This window comes from Scardinius erythrophthalmus, assembly GCF_964197995.2.
Source record: "Scardinius erythrophthalmus genome assembly, chromosome: 23".
NCBI lineage: Eukaryota > Metazoa > Chordata > Actinopteri > Cypriniformes > Leuciscidae > Scardinius > Scardinius erythrophthalmus.
The window spans coordinates 21,008,391-21,034,300 of record NC_138243.1 but is presented as its reverse complement, the minus strand read 5'-3'; the positions used below and the strand labels follow the sequence as shown (position 1 = coordinate 21,034,300).

At 38.0% G+C, this 25,910-nt stretch overlaps 1 protein-coding gene across 2 annotated transcripts; it reads left to right on the top strand.

The window, feature by feature from the left end:
• The first annotated feature begins 318 nt into the window (after positions 1-318).
• On the top strand, positions 319-23,619 carry trim37 (tripartite motif containing 37). 2 transcript variants are annotated; one of them, XM_081353969.1, is made up of 25 exons: positions 319-520; positions 1,233-1,313; positions 3,186-3,287; positions 3,945-3,985; positions 4,486-4,602; positions 5,741-5,828; positions 6,010-6,132; positions 6,970-7,093; positions 7,182-7,249; positions 7,555-7,679; positions 7,966-8,016; positions 8,115-8,196; positions 8,294-8,370; positions 8,462-8,641; positions 9,754-9,868; positions 10,401-10,598; positions 11,005-11,141; positions 13,323-13,405; positions 15,368-15,544; positions 15,669-15,959; positions 17,102-17,266; positions 20,304-20,496; positions 21,116-21,231; positions 21,556-21,708; positions 23,215-23,619. In XM_081353969.1, exons 2-25 carry the CDS (start codon positions 1,293-1,295, stop codon positions 23,271-23,273), a joined length of 2,886 nt encoding a protein of 961 aa, XP_081210095.1. In that variant the 5' UTR covers positions 319-520; positions 1,233-1,292; the 3' UTR covers positions 23,274-23,619. The 2 variants fall into 2 exon arrangements, with proteins under 2 accessions (XP_081210095.1, XP_081210096.1); XM_081353970.1 differs by having other exon boundaries at positions 400-520; positions 15,371-15,544.
• Positions 23,620-25,910: the final 2,291 nt, after the last annotated feature.

Below are 25,910 nucleotides of genomic sequence, written 5' to 3'. Positions count from 1 at the left end.
GTTATTTTAAACATTGATATAACGTGTTGTATGAGTTATTAGTATAATTTGACACAAATGTATGGCATAACCTTTATTAGTTTGACCTGCTTCAACTTTTACTGTTACCCTAGAAAACAAGTACATGCGGGCAAGTTTCTAAATGTGATACATCAGTTTCGTATTTAGTTACAAAAACGGTTAAAAGGACTGAATAGTCATGAATAAAATATTTGATGTTGGCGCTTTTGAGTGGGCGTGCAAATTCTCCAAATACTCCGCCCACTCCATATGCTAGTTTGTAATTGGTTAATGCTAATATCATTGGCTACCAACAGTGAATACGATTGGTGGATACAGTCTCCCATGGTGACTGACACGGTCTCCCATGGTGACTGACGTTGACATATAGGCGCTTTCGCTGCTTGCTGCTAGTCCATAAACAAGCAGTCTGATGCTGCAATACCTGTTCATAAAACACTAAATTAATAGCGTTTGATGTAGACAGTCGGATTGACGGATCTGAGTGCAACATTAAAAGGTAATTGCATTTTGATGGACGCGGGGTTTTTCTACATGGTTAACGTTAACAGAGTTTTGAGCAACCCTTCTAGCTAACTTGCTAATATGCTAACCTGTGCTACATCACCTGCTAGAATGTACTGAGTATTTGCGCTAATATTTTATTTGAACAGGTTATCAATCGTTTCTTGTCCTCTCTGCATTGGTATTGAGTTTTATGCTCGCGCATGAAGATTATTATTATTATTTTTGGTGAATGTGCTCCATAATTATCTCAGTTATTATTATTATGCAGATATATTTAATAGATGACAGTGTTTGTTATTAGTTGAACTGGTCGTGATACTGACCGTCTGTGGGTTATTTGATTTTTAAAGTCAACCCTGACCACTGAAAGCTTGTATTTGATGCGGATATGTTCTTTTATAACATCATAAAGGCCTCCAGTTGATGTTGGCAGATGTTTCCTGCAGCATTTTGGCAGTTCATTCAATGTTCATTCAATGTGTTTTGGCCATCTACGGTCATACAGTAAAGCTCACACAGATGCATGTCTTCTGCCACTTGTCACATCAGCTCTGCGTTGCCAGACATATTTATAGTAAATCTGGGAAAAGTCTGAAAACTGTATTTTATGTGACTAGCAGACTGTGTGCATGATACTACTGCTATAGTCTTCAATAATGAAATGTGAGCATCTAAATGGGCTCTGCTGTCTGTTTTTACCTCAGTGAAAGCACCAGGATTCTCCTGTCAGACATATTTGGCTGTAAGAAGTCAAACTGGCAGAGATGGATGAGCAGAGTGTTGAGGTATGTTTACTGTGTGTGTGTGTGTGTGTGTGTGTGTGTGTGTGTGTTTTATACTAACAGGTACCAAGTTTTAATAATGTTTTATCAGAGACAAAAACTTGACATGGAACATTAAATTGAACTTTTACCGAAACAGGTGAACAACAACTTATGTGAACACAAAATATGAATTTATTAGGAATATTCTGAACACTTTTGTCAAAATTACAAAACTGACTCAGAACTCCCAATTCAATTCAATTCAAGTTTATCTGTACAGCAATTTTCGCAGTGGATAGGCCTAATGTTTCAAAGCAGCTTTACAAAAAATGCTTGATTCTATGTTACAATTTAGGAAGTATTTTGTATCAGCCAGAGATGAGTGTTTGAAAGTAATGTCCATATGGCGGTAATTCACAGCTATAATATAATATGTTAATGTCGTATATTCAGTTAAGTAGACACAGCAAATTTGTCAGGCTGCAATTATAACGTGATAGTAATGATTACAACAATATAAGGATAATATTACAATTAAGGGTAATATTTGATAGTTTTGTATATCAATCCACAATTGCTGTCATCTGAAGTCTAGAGGTAGAAGAAGAATTAGCGTAGCTGCTGTTCATAGCATTTTAGGCAGAAGATGATCATGATCATTTTCCATTCTGGCGTGATGATGAATCCGATCTTCAAGCAAAAAGAACTGGATGAAATATTCAAATGCTACCGATCCACAATCTGATTTCTGACTTGTGATGCTGCCTGAATCATAATCACACCGAGTTTGTTCGTTGGCCAGAGGAGAACTGGCCCCCTGACTGAGCTCCATTCTGTTACCTGATGGAGTTTGGGTTTCTTGCTACTGTCGCCTCTTGCTTGCTTAGTTGAGGACATGTAATATTCAGCAATATTAATGATTTGACTGCACTGACACTATTGGATGAGAACTGAACTGAGCTGGACTATTACATCACTGAACTGACTTCAGCTGACCACTATTTTCTTTTAGAGAAAAACTCTGTTTGCATCATTGAATTATTTGTTAAAAGAAACTATGTGAGGATGAGTAAATAAAGACAGAATATTTATTTCTGGCAAAACTGTTCCATTAAGAACATAAACTAAGTATATTGTGGTAAATATACGCTAATAAAGTCATGTGTTCATGTATCAACTAACAAGAAGCTCATTACATGTTGTTTAAAAGTTGACAGAACACTATCCCTCTTAATGCCCAGTACACATTGTACAATTTTGGGCTGTCCCAGACGAAAGATGACCAATTGTGGCAAATTCATTGGTCGTGGCTAAACGGTGGTCCTACGTCGTACAGTGAGAGAGGTTCAAAGACGGCTGTTGTCACGGTCTTACAACCAAAGATAGCCTGCGATCATTTTCAATTTAGCATGATCATCTCACAGTGTGTTTGCTGCTACAACCCACGTCTACTAACTAGCCAATAAAAATGCAACATGATTACATGAAATGTCGTATTGATCAACGCGACATGGCGCTAAAACTTAAAGCTACTTACCTCCATTTGCAAAACTGGCATGCCAAGATGGCCTCTTTTCCCAAGCCATGACCATGTCCATATTCTCCTCTTTCGCTTCCTCCTCTTTTTCGCACATAAAAACTACAATTCCCAAAGTGCGATTCATATTGCTCTGTTTGTTTACCACTAGCGCATGCTGATGACGTGTTATTCTTCTATACCAACTTACGTCACAGCCTACGATTCAAAAGGTGTCATCATCGTACAGTCTACATACATCATACCCAAGTTTATAAGATCCGTGTTGTACAGTGTGATTTGTAATGATCATATAGGATTGCCAAAAGCAGGCATAAGTTTGTCTGAATTGCCTCTTCTCTTGCATCCCTCTTCAGAGTATTGCGGAAGTCTTCCGCTGCTTCATTTGCATGGAAAAGCTGCGCGATGCCCGTCTCTGCCCTCATTGTTCCAAACTCTGCTGTTTCAGCTGCATACGGGTGAGCAAACACGTACCCACTCATTAACACACAGCCAAGAGGAGCTCAAAGTGTACCAGAGCCCTGTGTAATGAATCAACACTCCCTGTGCTCTCTTTATTTTCACTTGACAGGATATGAGTATATTCATATAACGGGATTTGGTTTAAAAACATTTATAAAGTATTTTTTGAAAATAATACACACTTCAACTTTAACTGCGGGTCTGTGGCCGGTTGCATAAACTGTATAGACTAGTCTTAAAAGTTTCTTAAAAACGTAAAGTTCTTAAACGTTTTTTTCCCCTCAAGACTGGTCCAAATCAGTTCCATAAAAAGGCTGTTTGGTCTACTTTGAAAAGGAAAAGTAACACTTATTACCTCTTGTCTAACTGCTAGTTGGTCAGACTAGTTCTTAAGACACAGTCATAACATAGTGGCTAAGTTTATGCAACTGGCCCTATATCTAAAAGATTATAGTTGTTTTTGCCAAAACCATTTGTTTAATGAGCAGTATAAATGCTTTTTAGATGCTTTCCATGTGCATTTTGAAAAGAATCCCACTAATAAAACTCTTTAAATGTATTTTAATAATTGACCTTTTGCTGATTCAGAGGATAAGCCAAGCTAGCATTTATAAATGAGTACATTTTGTCCTTTTTGTTTCTCTTCCTGGCAGCGATGGCTGACAGAACAGAGAGCTCAATGTCCCCACTGTCGGTAAGTTCTGAGGTTCAACTTCAAATGATTCTTTGAGCTCTGACAGTCTTTGGAGTAAATCTAGAGGATTAAGTATTGATTTTTCTATTGTTAGAGTTCATTTCAGGGAAGCATCGATTAGTTACATTAAAGAAACCACATCCAAAAAAACTTTAGAAAACTGGACCAGAGCCACCTGATATTTGGCAACAGAAACACACTTACATAATTGCCAAAGCAGTTTGAATTGTGTTCAAACTAGAGCTCTATAATTAAATCTCAAACACAAAAACTCCATTATCAGGAGTGCTGGAACAGATCCATCCCTGATACTCGTTTCTGGTTGATTTAAAAAAAAGTAAAAAAAATAAAAATGATGACAGTATGGTAAAACCAACTTGAATCCAGTTTGCAACACTGTCCTCTCTTGATTTAAAAAAGTGGGAATAATAATAATAATAATAATAATAAATATGTCTATGGTCCTTTTGGCTAATACAAATTCTAAATGTTGAATTCAGAGCTCCTCTTCAGCTGAGGGAACTGGTCAACTGTCGCTGGGCAGAGGAAGTGACTCAACAACTGGACACACTGCAGCTCTGCAACCTCACAAAACATGAGGAGAACGACAAAGACAAGTGAGCCATACACTTATTCGCATTGAATATTGATGCAATTCTAACGGCTGCAGTGCGGTGTTTTTCGAACATGGACACTTTTGGCCTTGTTAAATTACTATTTTCATAAAGTAATGTTGGTAATGTTTTTTTTAAAGAAAGAAATTAATACTTTTTTTCATCAGGGACACATTACATTAAATCGAACACATTAAATTTTTGTAACATTATAAATGTCTTTACCATTTCAAATAAATGCTGTGTCTGAACTTTCTACTCGCCAAAGATTCCTAAAAATGTATCACCGTTTCACCATAAAAATATTGCATTACTGTTTTCAACATTGATAATAATAAGAACATTTTCTTGAGCACCAAATCAGCATGATAGAATGATCATGTGACTGTGAAGCCTAAAGTAATTATGCTGAAAATTCAGCTTTACCATTACAGGGATAAGATACATTTTATACACATATATTATATTTTACAATGTTACTGTATTCACTGTATTTTTGATTAAATAAATGCAACCGTGGCATAAGAGAGTACTTTCAAAAACATTAAAAATCATACGGGCCCCAAACATTTGAACAGTAGTGTCTATATATACAATTAATAGTTCTATATATTAGTCATTGTTGAGTGTCTGTTTGTGTATAAAATTTATATTGAATTTAAAGGGTTAGTTCACCCAAAAAATGAAAATTCTATCAGTAATTACTCACCCTCATGTTGTTCCAACCCCTTAAGACTTTCATTCATCTTCGGAACACAAATTAAGTTATTTTTTGATTAAATCTGAGAGCTGGATCATTTTTAATCAAGTATTACATTTTGATTTAAGTATACAAGTATATATAAGTATTGATTTTCTTAATTATTTCACTCTTTAAACACATTAAAGCTTTTAAAATGTGATCTTTTTTTTAATCATGGATTTAAATACCTAGACATAAAAGGTGTTTGATTAGCAAAAATATGATAATATATATTTTTTATATAGAAAAAAAGATACGTCACAGAGAGTATACTGGATTTTTCATTTCTGAGTCTCCTCTCATTTTATCAAATAACTAACTAAGTGATCAATTAGTGTACACTTTAATACTGACTGCCAGTGATACTCTCCTCACTCCGTCATTCTCTCACCCTAACAGGTGTGAGAACCATCATGAAAAGTTGAGCGTGTTCTGCTGGACTTGTAAGAAGTGCATCTGTCACCAATGCGCTCTGTGGGGAGGCATGGTATGTGTTTCTGTCTTCAAAACACATTAGTCAGGCTGGTGGATTACATCAATGGTGTCATTTCCTCCTCAGATGAAACATGACTGGTCACACATAGGAGCATATCATCAATGAATAACACTGCACCTAACAATGTCAGTTAGTCTCAAACAGGAACTTCCCTGTCTCCTCCTCTCCACAGCATGGAGGTCATACGTTCAAACCCCTGGCCGAGATCTACGAGCAGCATGTGACGAAGGTGAACGAGGAGGTGGCTAAGCTGCGGCGCCGGCTGATGGAGCTCATTAGTCTGGTTCAAGAAGTGGTAAGCACCCTTGCTTCTCATTCACGCCCACTCGCAGCATTTAGACGTGTTTAGAGTTGACAATTCATAATGGATGTTAGTTTACCGGCCTCAAATGCCTTTTAGATGGAAGTGCTAATGACAAATCAAATGTTATCTAATTACATGTATTCCTGGTTTGATAAGTGGCGTTTTACATAATGCGTTACATAATAAAGACGTTTTACATAATGTAGAACTCCAGGATGCCAAGAAACCCACATACATCCATCAGTTACTGATTATAGCTCACTTTTGAATCCTACGTCAGGTGATTGTCCAATAGAGGGCGCCACAGCACATGTATCCACAGCAAATTTAAGATATTCAAGATGCACTACATGGACAAAAAACATCTAGTGGAAAGTCTTCCCAGAAGTGGAAGTATTAATGCTGAAGGCAAAGCTGATTTTTCAGCATTATTACTCCAGTCTGTAAAGGATCAGTGTCACATGATCATTCACAAGTCATTCTAATATGCTGGTTTGGTGCCCAAGAAACATTTGTTATTATTATCAGTGTTGAAAGGAGTGTTTAGGGTTATTTGGTGAATAGAAAGAACAAAAGAACAGCATTTATTTTACACAGATTTTTTTTTTTTTTTTAAATATTAAATATTTTAATACTTTTCTGTCCCTTTTGATCAATTTAATTGATCCTTTCTGAATAAAAGTCTTGCAAAATAAATAAAAAATCTTACTGAGCCCCAAATATTGAATGACAGTGTGTTGGCCAGTAATGTGAATACAACATACAAGTTAAAGAAACAAGGTCAGAAGTATTCTGTGTTAATTTAACCGCATTTTCTTTGTTTTACAGGAGAAGAACGTTGAGGCTGTGCGTGGGGCGAAGGATGAGAGGGTGAGGGAAATCCGGAACGCTGTGGAAATGATGATTGCTCGACTTGATAATCAGCTCAAGAACAAACTCATCACGCTCATGGGTACAAGCATGCTTTTCTTCTGCCATCGTTTTCATATAACTTGATTTTGAGGTAATATTGGGCTAATGTAGTGTTGCTGCACCCACAGGACAGAAGACCTCTCTGACACAGGAAACAGAACTGCTGGAGTCTCTGCTGCAGGAAGTGGAACATCAGGTGTGTGCAGTACGAGTAAAATAATACAGACATGCAATGTGGTCCAAGAGTCTAAGACAATCAGAGAAACTTCAAAATATATGATTTTATTCTTTTAAAATTAAATTAGAATTATTTTTCAGATGCTCTATTACTAAATCAAATAAGCACATTTGACCAACAAAAGGAGGACGAACCAAATGCTAAGTCATTCTAAAAATGAATGTTGAAGTTTCAGTTCAACTTTTCACTTACATTATGTTGATTGAATGAATTTGTAATGGAAAAAATAGCATTAAAGTGTGACGTGTGTTTACACCCTACAGCTGCGTTCATGCAGTAAGAGCGAGCTGATCTCCAAGAGTCCAGAGATCCTGCTTATGTTCCAGCAGGTTCACAGGAAACCAATGCAGTCTTTTGTCACCACTCCTGTCCCACCAGACTTCACCAGGTATGCACAGATACTGTACCTTTTATACTGCCACTTCATGCAGAGATGAGATCTCAGTGAGCTTGAAGTTATGTGCTCTCTGTGACAGACTGTGAATAATGAAAATTCTCTAGGCTAATAGAGCCGTTCAATCACGGTGTCAATTTGTAGGCAACACGGTAGGCTACTTCACTTAAATAATGCTCCTTTATTTATAAATGAATTTAATGTTTGTGGTCAACATTTCTTGAATAGACTTTCTGTCTGCAATATAAATTGCATGTAGTCATATCTCATTTCTTCTCAGTGAGCTGGTCCCTGCCTATGACTCCAGCACTTTTGTTTTGGCAAACTTTAGGTAATGACCCTCCCTTTATCTCTCTTATTAATTTATTTCTTAAATGGTGCATTAGTTCTCTTGCGTGACTTTAATTGGTGTTGTCTTGTTGCCTGAAGTACTCTGCGGCAGAGAGCCGACCCCGTCTACAGCCCCCCGCTCCAGATATCGGGCCTTTGCTGGAGGTTGAAGGTTTATCCGGTATGTTTGTCACAAGTAACATGGAGACAAATTGAAATTCAGATTTAAAAAAAAACAAAACTCTTCCTATTCTCACAGACTTTATTTTGTGGTTTAGGATGGAAATGGAGTTGTTCGGGGAAACTATCTCTCTGTTTTTCTGGAGTTGTCTGCGGGGCTTCCTGAGACGTCCAAGTAGGCCGCACTCCCCGATCTTGTCCTCTCATCTTGCTGCATAGTCTCACAAATAACTTTTTTCATGTCTAACTCATTGCATTCCCTCTAGATACGAATACAGGGTGGAGATGGTCCATCAGGCCTCCAGTGACCCCACTAAAAACATAATTCGAGAGTTTGCATCGGACTTTGAGGTGGGCGAGTGCTGGGGGTATAACAGGTTCTTCAGGTTGGACCTTCTCGCCAGTGAGGGATACTTGAATATGCAGACTGACACGCTTGTGCTCAGGTGCGAGCTTGCATATTTATATTAGACCTTTTTATAGCTCTAATAGCTCCTTTAATATTAAAGGGGTCATGAACTGCATTTTTAAATAAAAAATTATAATGTTCATTGAGGTCCATTTATAATGTTAGCAAGATTTTTGCATCAAAAAACATCCTAATTTAGAAGTAATAGGCAATTTTCTATCCTGTTTTTGACCCTCTCTTTGAAACACTCCGTTTTGATAGGCGTGCCGCATTCAAGACTTGGAAGTAAACGCCCACTGCTATGATTGGTTAACACCGTGTCTACACCAGACGCAAGCGATGCAACGCGACAAAAGTAAATAGATCCCATTATAATCACTGATGCTGTCTACACTGGATGCGGCACGATGTGACAAATTCCTGAGGGTAAATTGATGCCTCGTTCTATTTCTGAGGTACTTCTGATACTAAGGACAGTTGGATTTGCAGTGGTCGCTTTGTCACGTCCGGTGTGGACACAGTGTAACAGTTTTGCAAAATAATTTTCAACGTCCCCGCTACACGTGTGGAATCGTTTTGAAAACTTCGAATACATGTTCCTGATCCCGAATCAGAAGACAAACCTACACCTCAAATAACAGTTTGGTAATTAATATCTTTATTTATATTTATTCCTTATGTATTTCTGAGGTAGTATTGTATTTTATTACGTTAAAGTAGTTCTGAAACTTGCAGCATATTTTTATAATAAAATTACCAATATGTCAAAAGGTCAAGGAAATTCATGACCCCTTTAATATAAATATTTAAGTTCATTTACTTTGCACTTGTGTTAGTTATTAGAGCCTTTTGACACAGAAAGCATAATTGTGTTCAAAAACATCTTAAATGGAATTTAACTTTGAAGTTAAAATACTTTAACTTTTGATTAAACAAAGTGTCTTAAACGCAAAAATACAGAAAAAAACGTGGGACTCATTGAAACGCTTAAAGACGTCCTTCCAACTCAAATGGATTTAAGAACACGTCCTGTGTGAACCATTGTCTCTGCTTATAGAATAATCATTCAATGTATCAGATAAAGGGGTGTATCCAGTCTATGTTGTCTCGTTCATTTCTCATGCTCTGCTTTTTCCATTAATGTCACAGGTATCAAGTGCGATCACCTACGTTTTTTCAGAAGTGTAGAGATCAGTATTGGTATATAACTCAGCTGGAGTCGGCCCAGTCCAGTTACATTCAGCAGATCAACAACCTAAAAGAGGTCAGTGTTAAAGATGCAGTTATGTGAATTTCTATGTAACCCTGAAAACAGCCTCCTTAGGATCTGGCTAGAAGAAAATGCATTGCTTTGTTCTATACAGACTGAAGCGAATGTATTTATGAATACGTTTACTTTTCATGTAATATTAATGATATAACATGTAATGTTTTTAAGCTTAACTAAATAGATAGTCCACCCAAAAATAAAAAATTCTGCCATCATTTACTCACCTTCATGTAATTCCAAACCTCTATGACTTTCTTCTGCGGAACACAAAAGAAGATATTTTGAATAATGTTGGAAAGAGAATGGCTCCGATACTATGCTTGATCCATACTATGGAAGACAATAGGAACTGAAACTGTTTTCTTTCCGACATTATTCCAAATACCTTCTTTTGTGTTCCGCAGATGTCTTGCAAGTTTGTAACAACATTAGGTTGAGTAAATGATGACAGAATTTTCATTTTTGGGTGGATTATTCCTTTAAGATGTGATGTATGTTGCTTATGTTCTGGTATATTTCTGTTCAGAGGTTGGCCATAGAACTGTTCCGTCGGCAGAAGTCACGGAGTTCGTCTCCACCTGATCGGCGCCTCTGTCCCACAACTTCCTCCGGGAGAGACTCTCGTCAGGGGAAGAGCTCCTTGCTGGAGGAAGGGAGTCAGGCAGCATCAGTGGGGACGAAGGAAGATGAGGATGAAGAGAAGACCCAGCATGATGACTCTAATGTAAGGCCTGCAAGAGCAGCATGATGACATTTCATAGCTACTTTTTTTCTTTTTCTTTTTTTTTTCTTTTCATTTTAGCAATCAAATGTAAAAAAAAATTCTTCCCTTTGAGAACTAGAAAAGTACTTTTTTTTTTTTTTTTTTTTTTTACTCCTATGAGATATTATCCATCATTTCATCATAGCCACATCTTTGATTACATCTCTTACATCATCATCTGAAAGTAGGCTGTGTTTTTAGGCATTTAACATTCACATCAGAGTACACTCATTGTGATCTCTAAAGAAAACAAGCTTATGTACTAATGTAATGTAGTGAACCTGCAGATTTCTGTGCTCGGAGCTATTTGATGTTATATTACGCACATTGGGATCAATTTGATGATGATGTGTTGATGCAACGTTAGGAGTTGTCTGACGGGGACCTGGAGGTGGACTGTCTAACTGGAGACGAAGATGTCAATCCTCTGGATGGAAGTAGCACCTCTGGGAGCTCCACAGCCACCAGTAACACAGAGGAGAATGACATTGACGAAGAGACCATGTATGTACAAAATTTAAAAACAGCCTTACTAAAATTTCAGAATGTGCTTTTAAAGCAGAACCACTTGACTCTAAGTGATTTTATCATGGATGTTAGAGGCATAATTCACCCAAAATATGGGAATATTCTCTCAGCATTTACTTTACATGTTGTTTCAAAATTGTATTTCGTTCTTTAACTCGCTCAAAGCTGTTGTATGGTTTCAGAAGTCTAGTGCATTGGAAGTCATATGGACCATTTTTTTGGACTTGACAGTCTCCGTTAATTTTCTTTTATATAGAAATATGCTGCTTGGAGATTCTTTTTGAAGATTTTTATTTAAAAAAAAGAAAAGAAAAGAAAAGAAACTTAAACGGCATGAGGGTGATTTAAATAATGACAGGATTTTCTTTTTTGGCTGAACTATTTCTTTTGACCCAGGTAAAATCAGGTGATATTATTGTTATTAACAGCTTTATGCCTCATCCAATGAGGTTTTAGAGACCGAATTATTTTATTTTAAAATATTTATTTTATAGTAATTGATGGAAAACAGCACTTGATGAAAGTCACAAGCTTCACTGTGGTACGTATGTCGATAAAGTAGATCTATTGAAAGTGTTTCTGGCAAAATCGTGATCAGCTCTAATAGCGTTTTTCTTTTTTTTTCCTTCTTGTAGTACTCATCATTTGCTAGGTCACATCCTTATGGTGTGGTAAATACTAGTGTACTAAAAATATTGCATAAGAGATGGTGCTTTGTGTGCCAGAGGGTAACAGCTGTATCCTCCCCCTGACTGGAAAACACAGTTTAATTAGGGCTGCTACCACAACTGTGACAGGAAGCCCCTCGCGCATTGTGTTCAACCAGAGAAGAGCTGTTCTTTCTATCCTGTCCTTTCACGATCTGAGAAAATGAGCACTATTGGCAGCTTTGACTTGTGTAGGCTCTCTGAGAGTGCTCGTGTTTCTGTAGTGAGGTGTTGGAGTCAGAACCTCACATGTTTCTGCTCATGCTGCCGGCTACCGCCTGCTCACACAGCTCTCAAATGCACACACTGCTCCAACCAGATGAGACGAATGAGTCATCAGAGCCTCTACCTCCTGCTTACAAATGCTCGTTCTCACAGAATCTCTTTTCCGACGTGCACAGCACACACATACGTGCACTCTTGTTCTCAGGCCCACGCACATTCTCTCACACTTTTGACTCCATTTGCTCGAGTGTTTTGTGTGTGCCCATGGACTAACCGTTGGCCAAATATCAGAAGCCCACTTCTTCAGGATAAAGTAGGGGAGAGAGGAAATATAAGGTTAGGAACTTATTATCATATCAAATGCATTTTCTGTGACCGCTTGAGATTGCATATTTTTTATTTGATTTGATTCGATTTGATCAGTGTGTGTTAAAGCACAAAAAGCTTCTTTTTTTTTTTGTTTTTTTTTTCATTTTTGGATGTGCTTCACGTGTTCTTCACATGAGCTTCACATGCATCCTGATGTCACTCAGGCAAACCAGAGAAATCTCGATTGGATGGCTTTTTTCATTTAAAGCCGCACAATCCCTGCGATGTAAATACACACTTTTTTTTCAATATATAAAGAGAACCCACAGAATCAGTTTTTTTTTATTCTATATTTAATAAAATTTAAAAAATCCAATAAACAAAGATATTTTTATTGGTGGGGCCAGTGCAGGTACTAGCAGGGCAAGCAAACATTTGTTCGATGTATCCGTGTGGAGTCGAGGATCTCAGCTTCTATAAATACTGTAGTGGATCAGCGCAAAGTACCGCTGGAGAGGACTGAGTCATCACACGGTTGAGCCTGAGACAATGGTGCATGTGTTAACCTTACACACAGACACACACACATACCCACATATACATACATATTCAGCAGTAAGCTTGGAGCAGAACGCTATCAACACCCCCTGTGGAGAAGCTTATTTCAGACCGTACCACTTCTCACTATTAACAGGGGGAGCCACGCAAATGAATTTAAAGCATGTGGCGATACGCTGGGGACATAATGCCCGGCCACGCCTCATTTAGCTCCATTGGGATCCAATTAAAGATTTCCACACATACACCAAATATTAGAGCTGATCTGGTTATGCATTGTAGTTTTGTTTACTTGCTGCTGACATTCCACTAGTACTAGAGAAATAATACAAGTGTGAATTGTTTCCATCTGTTGTAGGTCTGGTGAGAATGACGTGGAGTACAGTGGGAATCTAGACCTTGAGGAAGGTGAATTACCTGATGATGTTGCCGGGGCAACAGGTGAACCAGATTTTCTCCAAGCGCCCTCACTGATACTAATAATGCTGTTTCTGTAATGAAAAGCGAATGTCATGCATATGGCAATCTGGTGTGTTGAAACACTTGGCTTTGAAGTGTCATCGATTGCGACACGCTGTTAATCAGTTGTAGTCATGAAACCGAGCCAAATTACCATATCAGCCTTTGAGGATTTACTGCAGAATCTGCAGTTTAAAACGCGGTTAGAGCTTCTGCTGAAGTGACTGAAGTTCACTCAATCGAAATGACATTTAATAATTCCCTAAAAAAACTTTTAACTAGAACTATAATGTTTTTAGTGTTGAAACAGCTGAGCTGTGTTAAAGTCGGCATGAAACTGAAGTTGTGATCATCGTTTGAGTGAAATTGCCTCTCAAACGAGAAACAAAAAATGTAGGACGGGACTTGATTTTGTCCATCGGAAATTGATTGGATCGTTGGATTGCTGTCGTCTGTCGAGTGACAGGTTGCTGGAGGGGAGGGGAAAATTATTTTTATGAAAGTTTGTGCATGGATAAGACATTTATAATGAACAATGCAATATTCCATTCAAAATAATAATAGTAAATTTTTATTTCATGGGGACTTCAACTAATAAAACTGGTAATTGAAAAAAGAATCTGAAATAATCTAAAATATATTTGAAAAACTTGTATTATTTAATTCCAGGTAATTGCCAAGGTAATATTTAAATTACTTTAAGGTTATGAACTAAAACTAAAGCTGAAATGGAAATACATTTAATCTAAATGGAAATATAAAAAAACTAAAACTATAAAAAATGACAAGCACATTTTTTTTTTTGGTGCTAGAACAAAACTAAAATTAAAAACTTGAAATAAATTTATTAATAAAAATATTATACTAATATTAATTAAAATATTAAAACTATAAACGTATATTAATAAAACTATAATAACACTGTAGCTGAGAAACAATTTATATTGATATAACATAATTTACATAAACACATTACCACCTTGTGGTGTTCGTAATAAAAAATGAAGAAAAAGAATTCAACATTCTTTTCAGAGTATACTCACTGAATAGAGAGCCTAAGTCCCGCCCCTCCGCTTCCGGCTCATGGGACCTTACTTCGGAAAAAATATGTATGGAAGTCAATGGCGAGAGATAACTTATCTTTTTATTCCGTCTGAACTGTGCCCTGAATTACACATATGATGTTTGTCAATTTAAAAGGTAATTATGAAAGTCAAGAAAGTCGCAGTTTGTCATAAAACAGAAGAGTAACGTTTAGTTTTATGTGAAAATCGCTCAATGAACTACATCTCTCGTCTCGCACTATGTACGTCACAAGATCCGTTGCTCGTATGTGTGTATTCTGGCTCAAAACACTCAGGCATGACGGCGTTGCGTTACGATTATAAGGTAAGACTATAGAAAAAATGACAGACGTTAGCTTCAGTAAAGTTAGCTTCATTCATTGAGAGAAAAGGCATGACGTCGCATGCGCGCCTTCTGGGTTTGTAGTCTTTCTAATTACGTATTTTCACAGTCTTATACCTCAGCAGTTTTACATCAAGCTGCGACTTTCTTGACTTTAAAATGTATCTTTTAAATTGATAAACATCATATGTGTAAATCAGGGCACAATTCAAACGAGATCAAAATATTTGTTGTCTCTCGCCATTGACTACCATACAATATTTTTCCGAAATAAGGTCCCATGGTGGTCGACCGGAAGGGGAGGGACTTAGGCTCTCTATTATAACTTCTGTCTTAGATCCATATGCTACAAATTGCGATGTAACCTATTTTACTGTACAAATACTCTCTCAAAACTTTGATAGACTTTGTTCCTGTACTTTTCATTTCCCTACTGGCTTCCACCTTTACATGCTAACCCACTGACTACAGCTGCGTAATACTACCCTTACACAAGCTAAGTCCTCTCTGTACTAACTGTCTCCCCCTGCTGGTCAGGAGATTCGGGTGCCTGTGCCCGGGGCTCAAGGCGTGGGGCAGGTGCAAGTTCAGCCAGCCTCCTGGAGATCGACCCGGTCATCCTCATCCAACTCTTGGACCTGAAGGACCGCAGTCATGTGGAGTCCCTGTGGGGGATGCAGCCCCGCCCCCCTACCTCTCTCCTCCAGAGCCAAGGTGTCAATGATGTCATCAAAATGGAGATTACAATTATTCAACATAAACTTGATAACACCCTAAAGTGTCTGTAGCATCTAAAGTTGGTATGATTCATGACTCATTAACCATTTTTGATTGACAGCCGCTGCGGTGCCCTCCCGTAAAGAGCGTGAGCGTCGCCCTCAGGCGGTGCGTCGGTCAGCCCCGGACTCGGGGGTCCTGATCAGACTGAAGGCTCAGATGGCAGAAGTGCGCAGTAAGATGTCAGACGTGAAAGGGCAGCTGGAAGCTCGCAGTGGAGCCGGTCGAGTCTCCTCTCAGGAAGCCTCGGTCCACGAGCAGGGCCCCTCCATGGACTCCGAGATGGGACCCAGCCGCAAACCCAGTGAACTGCTCTTCAAAGCGCCCATTTCATCAAGACACTCTCGCAGTGGTATGCACTGAGCTTTTTTTTTTTAAAGGTTTATTTTTGCCATTTTGGGAGAGTGAACGGTGGGATCGGGAAAGGACCCTGAGCTGGAATTCTGATTCGGGTCGTCCGAAGCACAGATGCTGCCCATGAGGCTGTCGGTTCCATCAGCAGTGAGCTAGTTACTCCTCATACATTTATGAGTAGATGATGCATAACACAACCATTGTTTTTTATATTAACATGAAGATTAGATTTTAGATTAGACTTTAGGTTAACATTTTATGGATTTGTTTGAGAAATTGTGTCATTTAGGTGCCTTTTTATAAAAAAAATTGTGAAATTAATTTTTAAAAGGACAGATATTCCTATGTAGTCTTTAAAAATTTTATGAGCTCTTAAAACTGCCTGCGTAATGATTGTTAAATAATTCGCAAAATGCTGTGTAAAATATTTTTAGATAGAGTGTAGCATATTACATTGCACGAAATGTCAGAATTGAGGCTGTTTATTATATATTATATAGGTATTAATTTAGTATTGATGTAGAGATATCAGAATCACTTTCAAAAAACCATTACCATCTACAGGATATTTTGAACTTTTTTTGTACGCCATTTGTTCATATTTACGCTACTAGTCAAAAGTTTGTGATCAGTAAGATATTTTAATTTGTTAAACACTTTTATTTAGCAAGGACGCACTAAATTGATCAAAAGACAATAATAAATTATTATTCCAAATACTATACTATTCCAAATAAATGCTCTTTCTATTCATAAAAGAATCCTAAATAAAATGCATCATGCGTAAATCCAGTTTCCACAAAAATATTCATTCGAATCAGATATTTACAACATTTATAATACTTAAAAATAAATTTTTCTTGAGCAGCAAATCATCATATTAGAATGATTTCTGAAGGATCATGTGACATTGAAGACTGGAGTAATGATGCTGAAAATTCAGCTTTGGCATCACAGGAATAAATGACATTTTAAAATGTAATAATATTTCACTATCTCTTTTTTTTTTTTATCAAATAAATGCAGCCTTTATGAGCATATGAGACAAAAATATAATAACATTTTACAGACCCCAATCTTTTGAATGGTAGTGTATATTGTTGTAGATTCAGCCTGGCTTTGTTTGGGTCTTTGTTTTAGGGGTGAAGAAGGCTGGTTCTCCTAAGCAGGAGAGTGTGGGAGCGCTGGGTGGACTGTCCCTGCGCCGGACTGTGGATGCTGGAGAGAAGGAGCTGAGAGGAGCAGGCCGAGAGTCCCCTACTGAACCTGCTCTGTGTCCCAGAGAGGGACCCTCCTCCTTAGATGGTTAGTACACTACACTGTTCATCTCGTAATTATTGAAATGAAATGAGAAACAATCAACATACAGTAGTAGACTAGGTGTCCGCCATTTATCTTGTGAGAAAAGCACACTGCATGCTGCTTTCAGCATATTGCACAAGTAATGCTTTTTTTTTTTTAGAGAGAGAGAGAGAAAGGCCATGTCAAATTAAAGGTTTATTTCACCCAAAAATTTGCCTGGAAATCCAGACCTAAATCTAAAAGATTAATGGTCTGGCGTTGACTAATGAAAATCGCCCAGCTCGAGGGGCGGCACCAAGCATGCATTTGAAAATCTCACTGCACGCAATTGGATAACACTACGACCAATCACAACAATAAGCCCCATACGCTTAGCTACCAGCGGAGCTAACTGGTAGATTAGACTCTTGCCGTATCCGGTCGGCAAAACAGCAAAAAACGTCCTTCTTGCAAAGGAGCGATTCGAGCGCCGTCTTCTGTTCCTGTTTTAGATAAAAAGCCAAGTCTAACTCGTTCATTGTAGCGGCCAAAGCCGTTTCAAACAACTGGTGTTCATCTATCGCCATCTTGCGATGTTTACTAATGACTTCGACGTCACAGCGCTGTCGTCATCTGTTTAGCTGGCCTCTGGCCCGCCTATATCAGATAACCCGATGTGATTGGTGCAGCTCAGATCGAGGGGCATATTTAATGAGCATCATTACTCGACACCAGAGTAACTTGCTGAGCAAATTCAATGTGCTCTCGCGAGAACTCTGGATTACCAGGGTACCCAAAAATGAAAATTATTCCCTCAAGCCATCCTAGGTGTATATGACTTTCTTCTTTCAGCCAAACACAGTCAGAGTTATATTAAAAAATATCCTGGCTTTATAATTGGAGTGAATGGTACTTTAGATTTTGAAGCCCAAAAAATTGCATCCATCCATCATAAAAGTAATCCATACGACTCCAGTGGGTTAATAAAGGCCTTCTGGAGCGAACCGATGCGTTAACATTATAAACTATAATCACTGGCTTCCGGTAACGGCCGTACACGAGACTAGTTCCGGTGGAAGAGTGACCTCTGACCCGAAGTAGGATGTTGGAGTAGCGTAAGCTAACGCCCGTTTCACACATACTCCGTGTGCAGTGCGTATGCGGTGCGTGTTGCAGTGCGTATGCAGTGCAGGAGCAGCACGCGCAATAGTGCTTTCACATATGCTGCGTTTGCAGTGCGTAACTGATCCGCTGCTGTAGGCTATACCACAAATACATACTCACTATTTGTATTTCAAATCCAGAAGTTATCAGCAACTTTTATTTAAAAAAAGTTTTTTTTCAGCATTGTGATTCTCTTTGTACACATTGTACACGTACATTTAATAGACGTATACTATTCACGTTTAAACACAATTTAAACAACATATTATTAAATGCATTAGGCTACTTCTATATAATTATATATTAAGTTGCTCAAGCAAGTGGTAAAATATTTTACCATGTACTTCGCATAGCCTACATTTTAAATTAAAACATAAAATTGACAAAAACAGCAGACTCATATCCTTTCTTTTGCATAATTTAAATCTTTATACAATAAATCTTACATGTCACAAAGAACTTGTTTTTCCACTTCCACGAATGAGACGGGTGTTGTTCATTATGTTGCCTTCTTGAAGTAAATGGTATTTTCCCTTGATTTACCCCGGTCTTAACGTCTCAGCATTGCGATTCTCTTTGTACACACTCTTTAGACGTAGGCACGTTCAAACACAATACGTCAGCCTATTATTCAATGCATTACTTCTACTTATATTAAGTTGCTCAAGCAAGTGGTCAAATATTTAACCATGTAGTTATATTAAATCGCAAACATTTTAAAATAAAACTTAAAATTGACAAAAACAGCCGACTCTCATGCATTTTCTTTTTCATTAAAATTTTAATAGGCTACAATAAATCTTGCATGTCACAAAGAAAGAACTTGTTTTTCCACCTCCACGAATGAGTTGTTCATTATGTCGCCTTGTTGAGGTAAATTGTAGCTTTCCTGGCTTTACCCCGGTCTTAAAGTGAAAAAAGTAGTATCTAAATACATTTATGGTGCGATTACTACATTTTATTTAATTAATCGCATTTATGGTGAAATTACTACATTGTCAGGTCAATCTGTGTTCATTTTGACCACGAAACATGCGCTGTCACTTTAATTCAGCGCGTGCAGCACAGCAAAAATAGACTCGGCTGTACATGCACCGCAACTGGAACGGATCGACGGACTGCAACCGTGTGCAGTGTGAAAGCTCTAACCTGTTAACATGGGTACGGAAAAAAATACGCACCGCATACGCACTACAAACGGAGTATGTGTGAAACGGGCGTTAGGTGAGGGTAGATTCCCCTCGCGGTCCGACAAACTCAAGCTCCTCCAACATTTATCTTTACAAATTCTCGTTTTAGACTACTAACTCGTGACCAGAGCTTCCACGTTCGTCAATGCGCCATGCGTCAGGTCAGAGGTCACTCTTTCACCGGAACTCGACTCGCGTAAGGCCGTTACCGGAAGCCAGTGATTATAGTTTATAAATTTATAAATATGGATATTTTTCTGGAGCTTTATGGATTACTTTTATGATGGATGGATGCGCTTTTTTTGGGCTTCAAAATCTAAGGTACCATTCACTCCAATTATAAAGCTTTGAAGAGCCAGGATATTTTTTATATAACTCTGATTGTGTTTGACTGAAAGAAAAACTCATATATATCCTTAGGATGGCTTGAGGGTGAGTAAATTATGGGATAATTACATTTTTTTTGTGTGAACTAACCCTTTAACCCAACCAGCCTAATTTTACAGGGCTTCCTAAGACTAGTCATTCAGATAGCGCTCAAGCTGGTCGATTATGAAAATATGTCGCTTTGCCCATCCCTAGAAGCAACAATAGCTATGAATAATCTGAAAAGATTAATTTGGGGAAAAGCAGACTTCTGGGAAACTCAACCCTGATATTTCAGGGCGTATTCAAATGGTTTGAAATGACATTTATCTGTTTTGCAGGCTCCCTGAAAGCGCGCAGTGTGCAGAGTTCTCCTCCCTCGCTGGGAAGCAGCTCCTCTTCCTCTGATAAGCCCTCTGGCTCCAAACACGAAGAGCTGCTGTATGGAGCTTCAGCTTCAGACCTGTTCAGCATCACGGCTCTCAACGGAGCGGCTGCACCCGCCACCAAACAGCGCAGGACTCCAGCCGCTGGGTAATGCACATAAAACAAGCCATCGCTGTGTAATTGTGTGTTTCCATTCATGAACAAATCCAGTAATTGGGCTTGATTGAAGGTTGCCGTTTTTATACCTAGAATAGACGTTTAAATACTGATGAGATCCTCAGTAAAGGTGCGCTGATTTTAATTTGTTGTAATTTGTTACATTCAATAGAATTATCATAATCTGAGTTCTGTTCTGATGCTATAAATCAGTGGATGTCTTTGTATTAACTCGAAAAAAGAGACTTTATTGGGCACTTTTGCATAGTTTTTTTTCCCTCCACAGTGAATATTAAGGTAAAATGGCACAATAGCTTTCACAATGCTAATATTTTGCTCTAAGTTGTTTTTTTTGTTTGGTTTCACATTAAATATTTGTCATACAATAGCTTTCACCAGGCAAATTTTTGTTTAGTTAGTTTGTTTCATGTAAAATCACAAGCAACATAAGCCTGGTTCCACGGACATGGCTTAGATTAAGCCAGGATTAGTCCTTAGTTCAATTAGGGCGTTGGTTTAGTTTTTTTAGTTTGTTTTCTCTTTTGTTTTACACAAAATAGCATGATACACAATGTTTTTTTTACCATGCTAATAAGATTGTACTCCTCAGGCCTGGCCTGCTGACAGACAGCTCTCTGAACTGTGATCAAGAGAGTGCCTGTGAAATCCAGTCACTTCTGTCACTGGCTGAGCCATCGTCCTCTTCCTCCTCACGCCCTGATGAAGGTGAGACATGAAGATCCGCTCTCAAAAACATGGGCCATCATTACACTGCAGCATGTTATATTTATGTTGCATCTATGAGTCATTGCACACACGATGAAGGAACGCACTGTCATTCAACTGCATATAAAATTAGACGTGTTCTCAGGATTTGACAGTTCATCATACTCCTAATGGCCCAAGGTTACCGTCAGGAGGCTCTTGAGTAACACTCCCTTATCTGATGCTTTATTGCAAAGGAAATGAAGCAGAACTAATACAGAAAAACACGTGTTCTCAGTGCTGATATCTGGCAGTACATATGAGCGCATGGTCGTCTGTCCTCAGATCTCCTTGGCCAGAAACAGCCTCACCGCGTTCTGCCGAGCATGAGTAGTGACAGCGAGCTGGACTGTGACACGGAGAACGAGAACGAGGATGAAGTTGTGTCTCTGGAGGCTGGAGACTGTGCGTTTGACACCAGAACACTACCCTGCCCAGGTTCATATCTCACACTTCACTGACACTGCTAGCTCAGCCACACTTGACTGAACTTGTTTTTTCATTATCTTTTTGATCTAAAGGCTTAGGCTTATACTTCCTTTTTTTTTTCTCAATTCAGGTCAAATAGAAAATTTACCTTGCATTTTTACATATGCAAATTAGGCTCAATCTCATTAAAAATGAAGCGAAAAATTGCTCATTTATAACAAAAGCAATACACAAGTGCACCTTAAATGTTTCATAGATTTTATCTTTATATCAATTATTTATCCTGTTTGTTCATTTCTCTATCTCCTTTTAACTCTTTCCCCGCCAGGGTTAGTTTCATAAAAAAGCAACATTTTGTACAAAAAGCTGAGAAAATCGCTTGTTTCTTGTTTTTGATCTGGAGATTCTCTTCTCTTTCAGAAAATGCGCACTGTACGGTACTGTATAGCTAGCCTGGCTAAGGTCAGACCTCTTTCTCATTGAGACGTGGTCTGGGAACCACATGTTCATTTTCTCGTATTTGAGGCGTGGTTTACGAATGCCCAGAGCCGTTTATTGGGCGCTACGAATGTCTATCAAATGCGCCTGTACGTAGCTCATAGCCAATCGTTTCAATTATACCAGATGACGTATGTAGAGCGGCAGAAATTCGACGAGGAAGAAGACGAAATAAACTTGCGTTCTGAACTACTTAGAACACTATCTAAGGCTGCATCGAAAGGTAACTTCGCGTCTGCTGCCATGTTGGATCCATAGATATAAACAAACTGCTTCGGTGTGTCGCATAGACGTCGTCATCGTCTTGCTGCTCCCTCCCCGTTCTGTGATTGGTTCCCTTTTTGAGGCGAAAATCTGGTCCATGGTGTCCAGGCTGCCTAGCAGCGTGAATAAAATCGCGCTGCGCTCAAGGCATCATGGGGAAACCCAGGCTACTGTATAGCAGTGAAAACACGGAAAGCTGGAAAATTCAGTCAATGGCTGGGAAAGAGTTAAATGTTTATTAATTTGTCTATTATACCTAAACTGATTTAACCCCGTTCCTGGCATGAAAACAGCCTTAGATGCTGAAAACAAATTCCAGAAATCTATCTGACAGTTTCAAGAAGTGGAATTTAAGAAGCAAAAAACATGTCAATGTCACTTCACTTGGCTGTTGAAGCTAACCAGTTCAATTAATTAATTTAATTAATAATATTTTTTTTTTTGCAGTCAAAATTGTTAAATCCAAGAAAATCAAGATTTTTGCCTGTATATCTCCCCTTTTAGTAGAGTGTTATTCTATATTAGGGAAACACTCAATCACACAGCCACAGTATGTTGGATAAATGTAATTGCGTGCTTTGTTAAAGTTTAAAATAGGTCGGCCACCTGTCTAGCCTCTGATTATCTCTGTGTGTGGGCCTAACTGCACCAGCTTATTCTGATATTCCAGTATTGTGACTTTCGTTCCAGCGACCTGTGTGTGGTCTGCTGACGTCCTGTCTGTGTGTGTGTGTGTGTGTGTGTCGTTCTCAGGCGAGCAGCTGATCCCTGATGATCTGAGCTTTGTGTCTGGAGAGACCACAGAGAGGTGATCCGCCTCTGAAGTCGTCAGGCTCTGAATGTGCTCCTCACAGTTATGTCTGTGCACTTACTTTATGTTAAGATAGAACAGGAATATATGTGCTACTGTATATGTTATTTAAGAGAAACACAACTTTCAGGATTTTTTTTTTTTTTCCTCAGCATTGTGAAATGCGTAACATTCCGTTATAAAGGTGTATACATTTATGTGTGCATAACTAGATAATCATATATTAAAGTTGTATACTACATTTCTTTACTTTTGCAATGCTGCTTATTGTCATAAATTTATAGGGCATTGCCAAACAGTTGCCCTATTTTTTTTGAGTCAATAACTGAGTTTAAATGTTTTGGCACATTAAGTGAGAATGTCAATACAGATGCTGCTCTGTTACCGATTCATGTGGCTTTATAGATATATTAGTGAGTTTTGTTGCTAACCCCTCTTCAGCTGTGTAGTCCACAAAGCATAGCTTTCTATACCCAACACACGTTTACATTGACTAAATGTCTGCAAAAAGGGAACATGGAGCCGATACAAGTTCAAATAATTTTTCTAAATTTGATTTTTTTTTTATTTATATATATATATATATATACAGGGTGGGCCATTTATATGGATACACCGTAATAACATGGGAATGGTTGGTGATATTAATGTCCTGTTTCTGGCACATTAGTATATTTGAGGGGGTAAACTCCTCAAGATGGGTGGTGACCATGGTGGCCATTTAGAAGTCGGCCATCTTGGATACAACTTTTGTTTTTTCAATAGGAAGAGGGCCAAGTGACACATCAAACTTATTGGTAATGTCACAAGAAAAACAATGGTGTGCTTGGTTTCAACGTAACTTTATTCGTTCATGAGTTATTTACAAGTTTCTGACCACTTATAAAATGTGTTCAATGTGCTGCCCATTGTGTTGGATTGTCAATGCAACCCTGTTCTCCCACTCTTCACACACTGAATGGCCCCCAAGGTCTCCCGATCTGACCCCCTTAGACTTTTATCTTTGGGGTCATCTGAAGGCAATTGTCTATGGTGTGAAGATACGAGATGTGCAGCACCTGAAACTACGGATACTGGATGCCTGTGCTGGCATTTCTCCTGCGGTGTTGCTATCAGTGTGTGAAGAGTGGGAGAACAGGGTTGCATTGACAATCCAACACAATGGGCAGCACATTGAACACATTTTATAAGTGGTCAGAAACTTGTAAATAACTCATGAACGAATAAAGTTACGTAGAAACCAAGCACACCATTGTTTTTCTTATGACATTACCAATAAGTTTGATGTGTCACATGGCCCTCTTCCTATTGAAAAAACAAAAGTTGTATCCAAGATGGCCGACTTCTAAATGGCCACCATGGTCACCACCCATCTTGAAGAGTTTGCCCCCTCACATATACTAATGTGCCACAAACAGGACTTTAATATCACCAACCATTCCCATATTACGGTGTATCCATATAAATGGCCCACCCTGTAGATCAAATAAGCAGTTATTACACAGCTCAGTTACAAGCATTAGTGAACTTATTAATGCTACATTCCTATTTTTGCTTGTTTTTTTTTGTTTTCCCCTTTTATATATATATATGTATGTATGTTAACGCCTATAAAAGGCAGTTACACACTTAAACCAAAGTCTCAGGTGGGTCCATGTCTGTTTTTAGCCCCACGCAGGTGGTATTTTGCGTCAGAACTTGTTTTGAGCTCAGACACACATTGATGACAGCTGGATATTACAGCGTTTCTGTTGTGAATAGATGTGGTGGCGTCATGAACAGCCGGGGAGTGATGCACTTATATTCATCTGAGGTCATAGTGTTACTCTTTGCATGGTCAGCTTTCACTCAGTACGGTCTGTTGAAAGTGTGAATGTTTTGTTGAAAAGTGTACTTGCTTTTGCTGTTTAATCTTTGGCTTAAGAATTAACAACAGGTCAGTGCTTTATACAAATACTTTCTTCTTCTGCTTCCCCTCCAGCATGTTTATAGTCTCTGCAAAGTCTAAAACAATGAAGACAGTGTTCATTGACTGTTCAATATAAATCTAATGCTTTGCTTTGTGCTGTAATAATAATGTCCCTATTTTGATGTTTTATGTTTCATATGAGCAATAGAGAAATCTGTTTATTGGTTTATTTCTCTAGCATATTTTTAAAGATAGTTTGTTTGGAAGGGAGGGAGGCTCAAAACAACCTGGACTATATTCACAGTATGTACTGTATATTTATCTAAATTAAAATCTGAACAAATAAAAGATGTGATACTATTAAATACTTTTTTTCTTCTTCTTTGAGTCACATCAATTGCAATGTGTTAAAGTGTACAAAAAAATGACAGGTCCAATGTCACCCCCAAATAAGAATTATTATATATTATATATATATTATATAATATAAAATGAAAATGTTTTATTTAAGATGTAATAAAAATACTTTTGTTTGTGTAAAATGACATGTTGTATTCATACTTTTTATTTCTTGGCATTCCAATTTTTCTCAAAGATGATTTATTATTTTTTTGTTTTATTTACTCTATATTTTTTTAATCAGCATAAATTAAATGCCTTTATTATACCACAATATACTTGTTCATAATATAAAAAAATATATATTTTAAATTTGTTTATTGTTAAAAT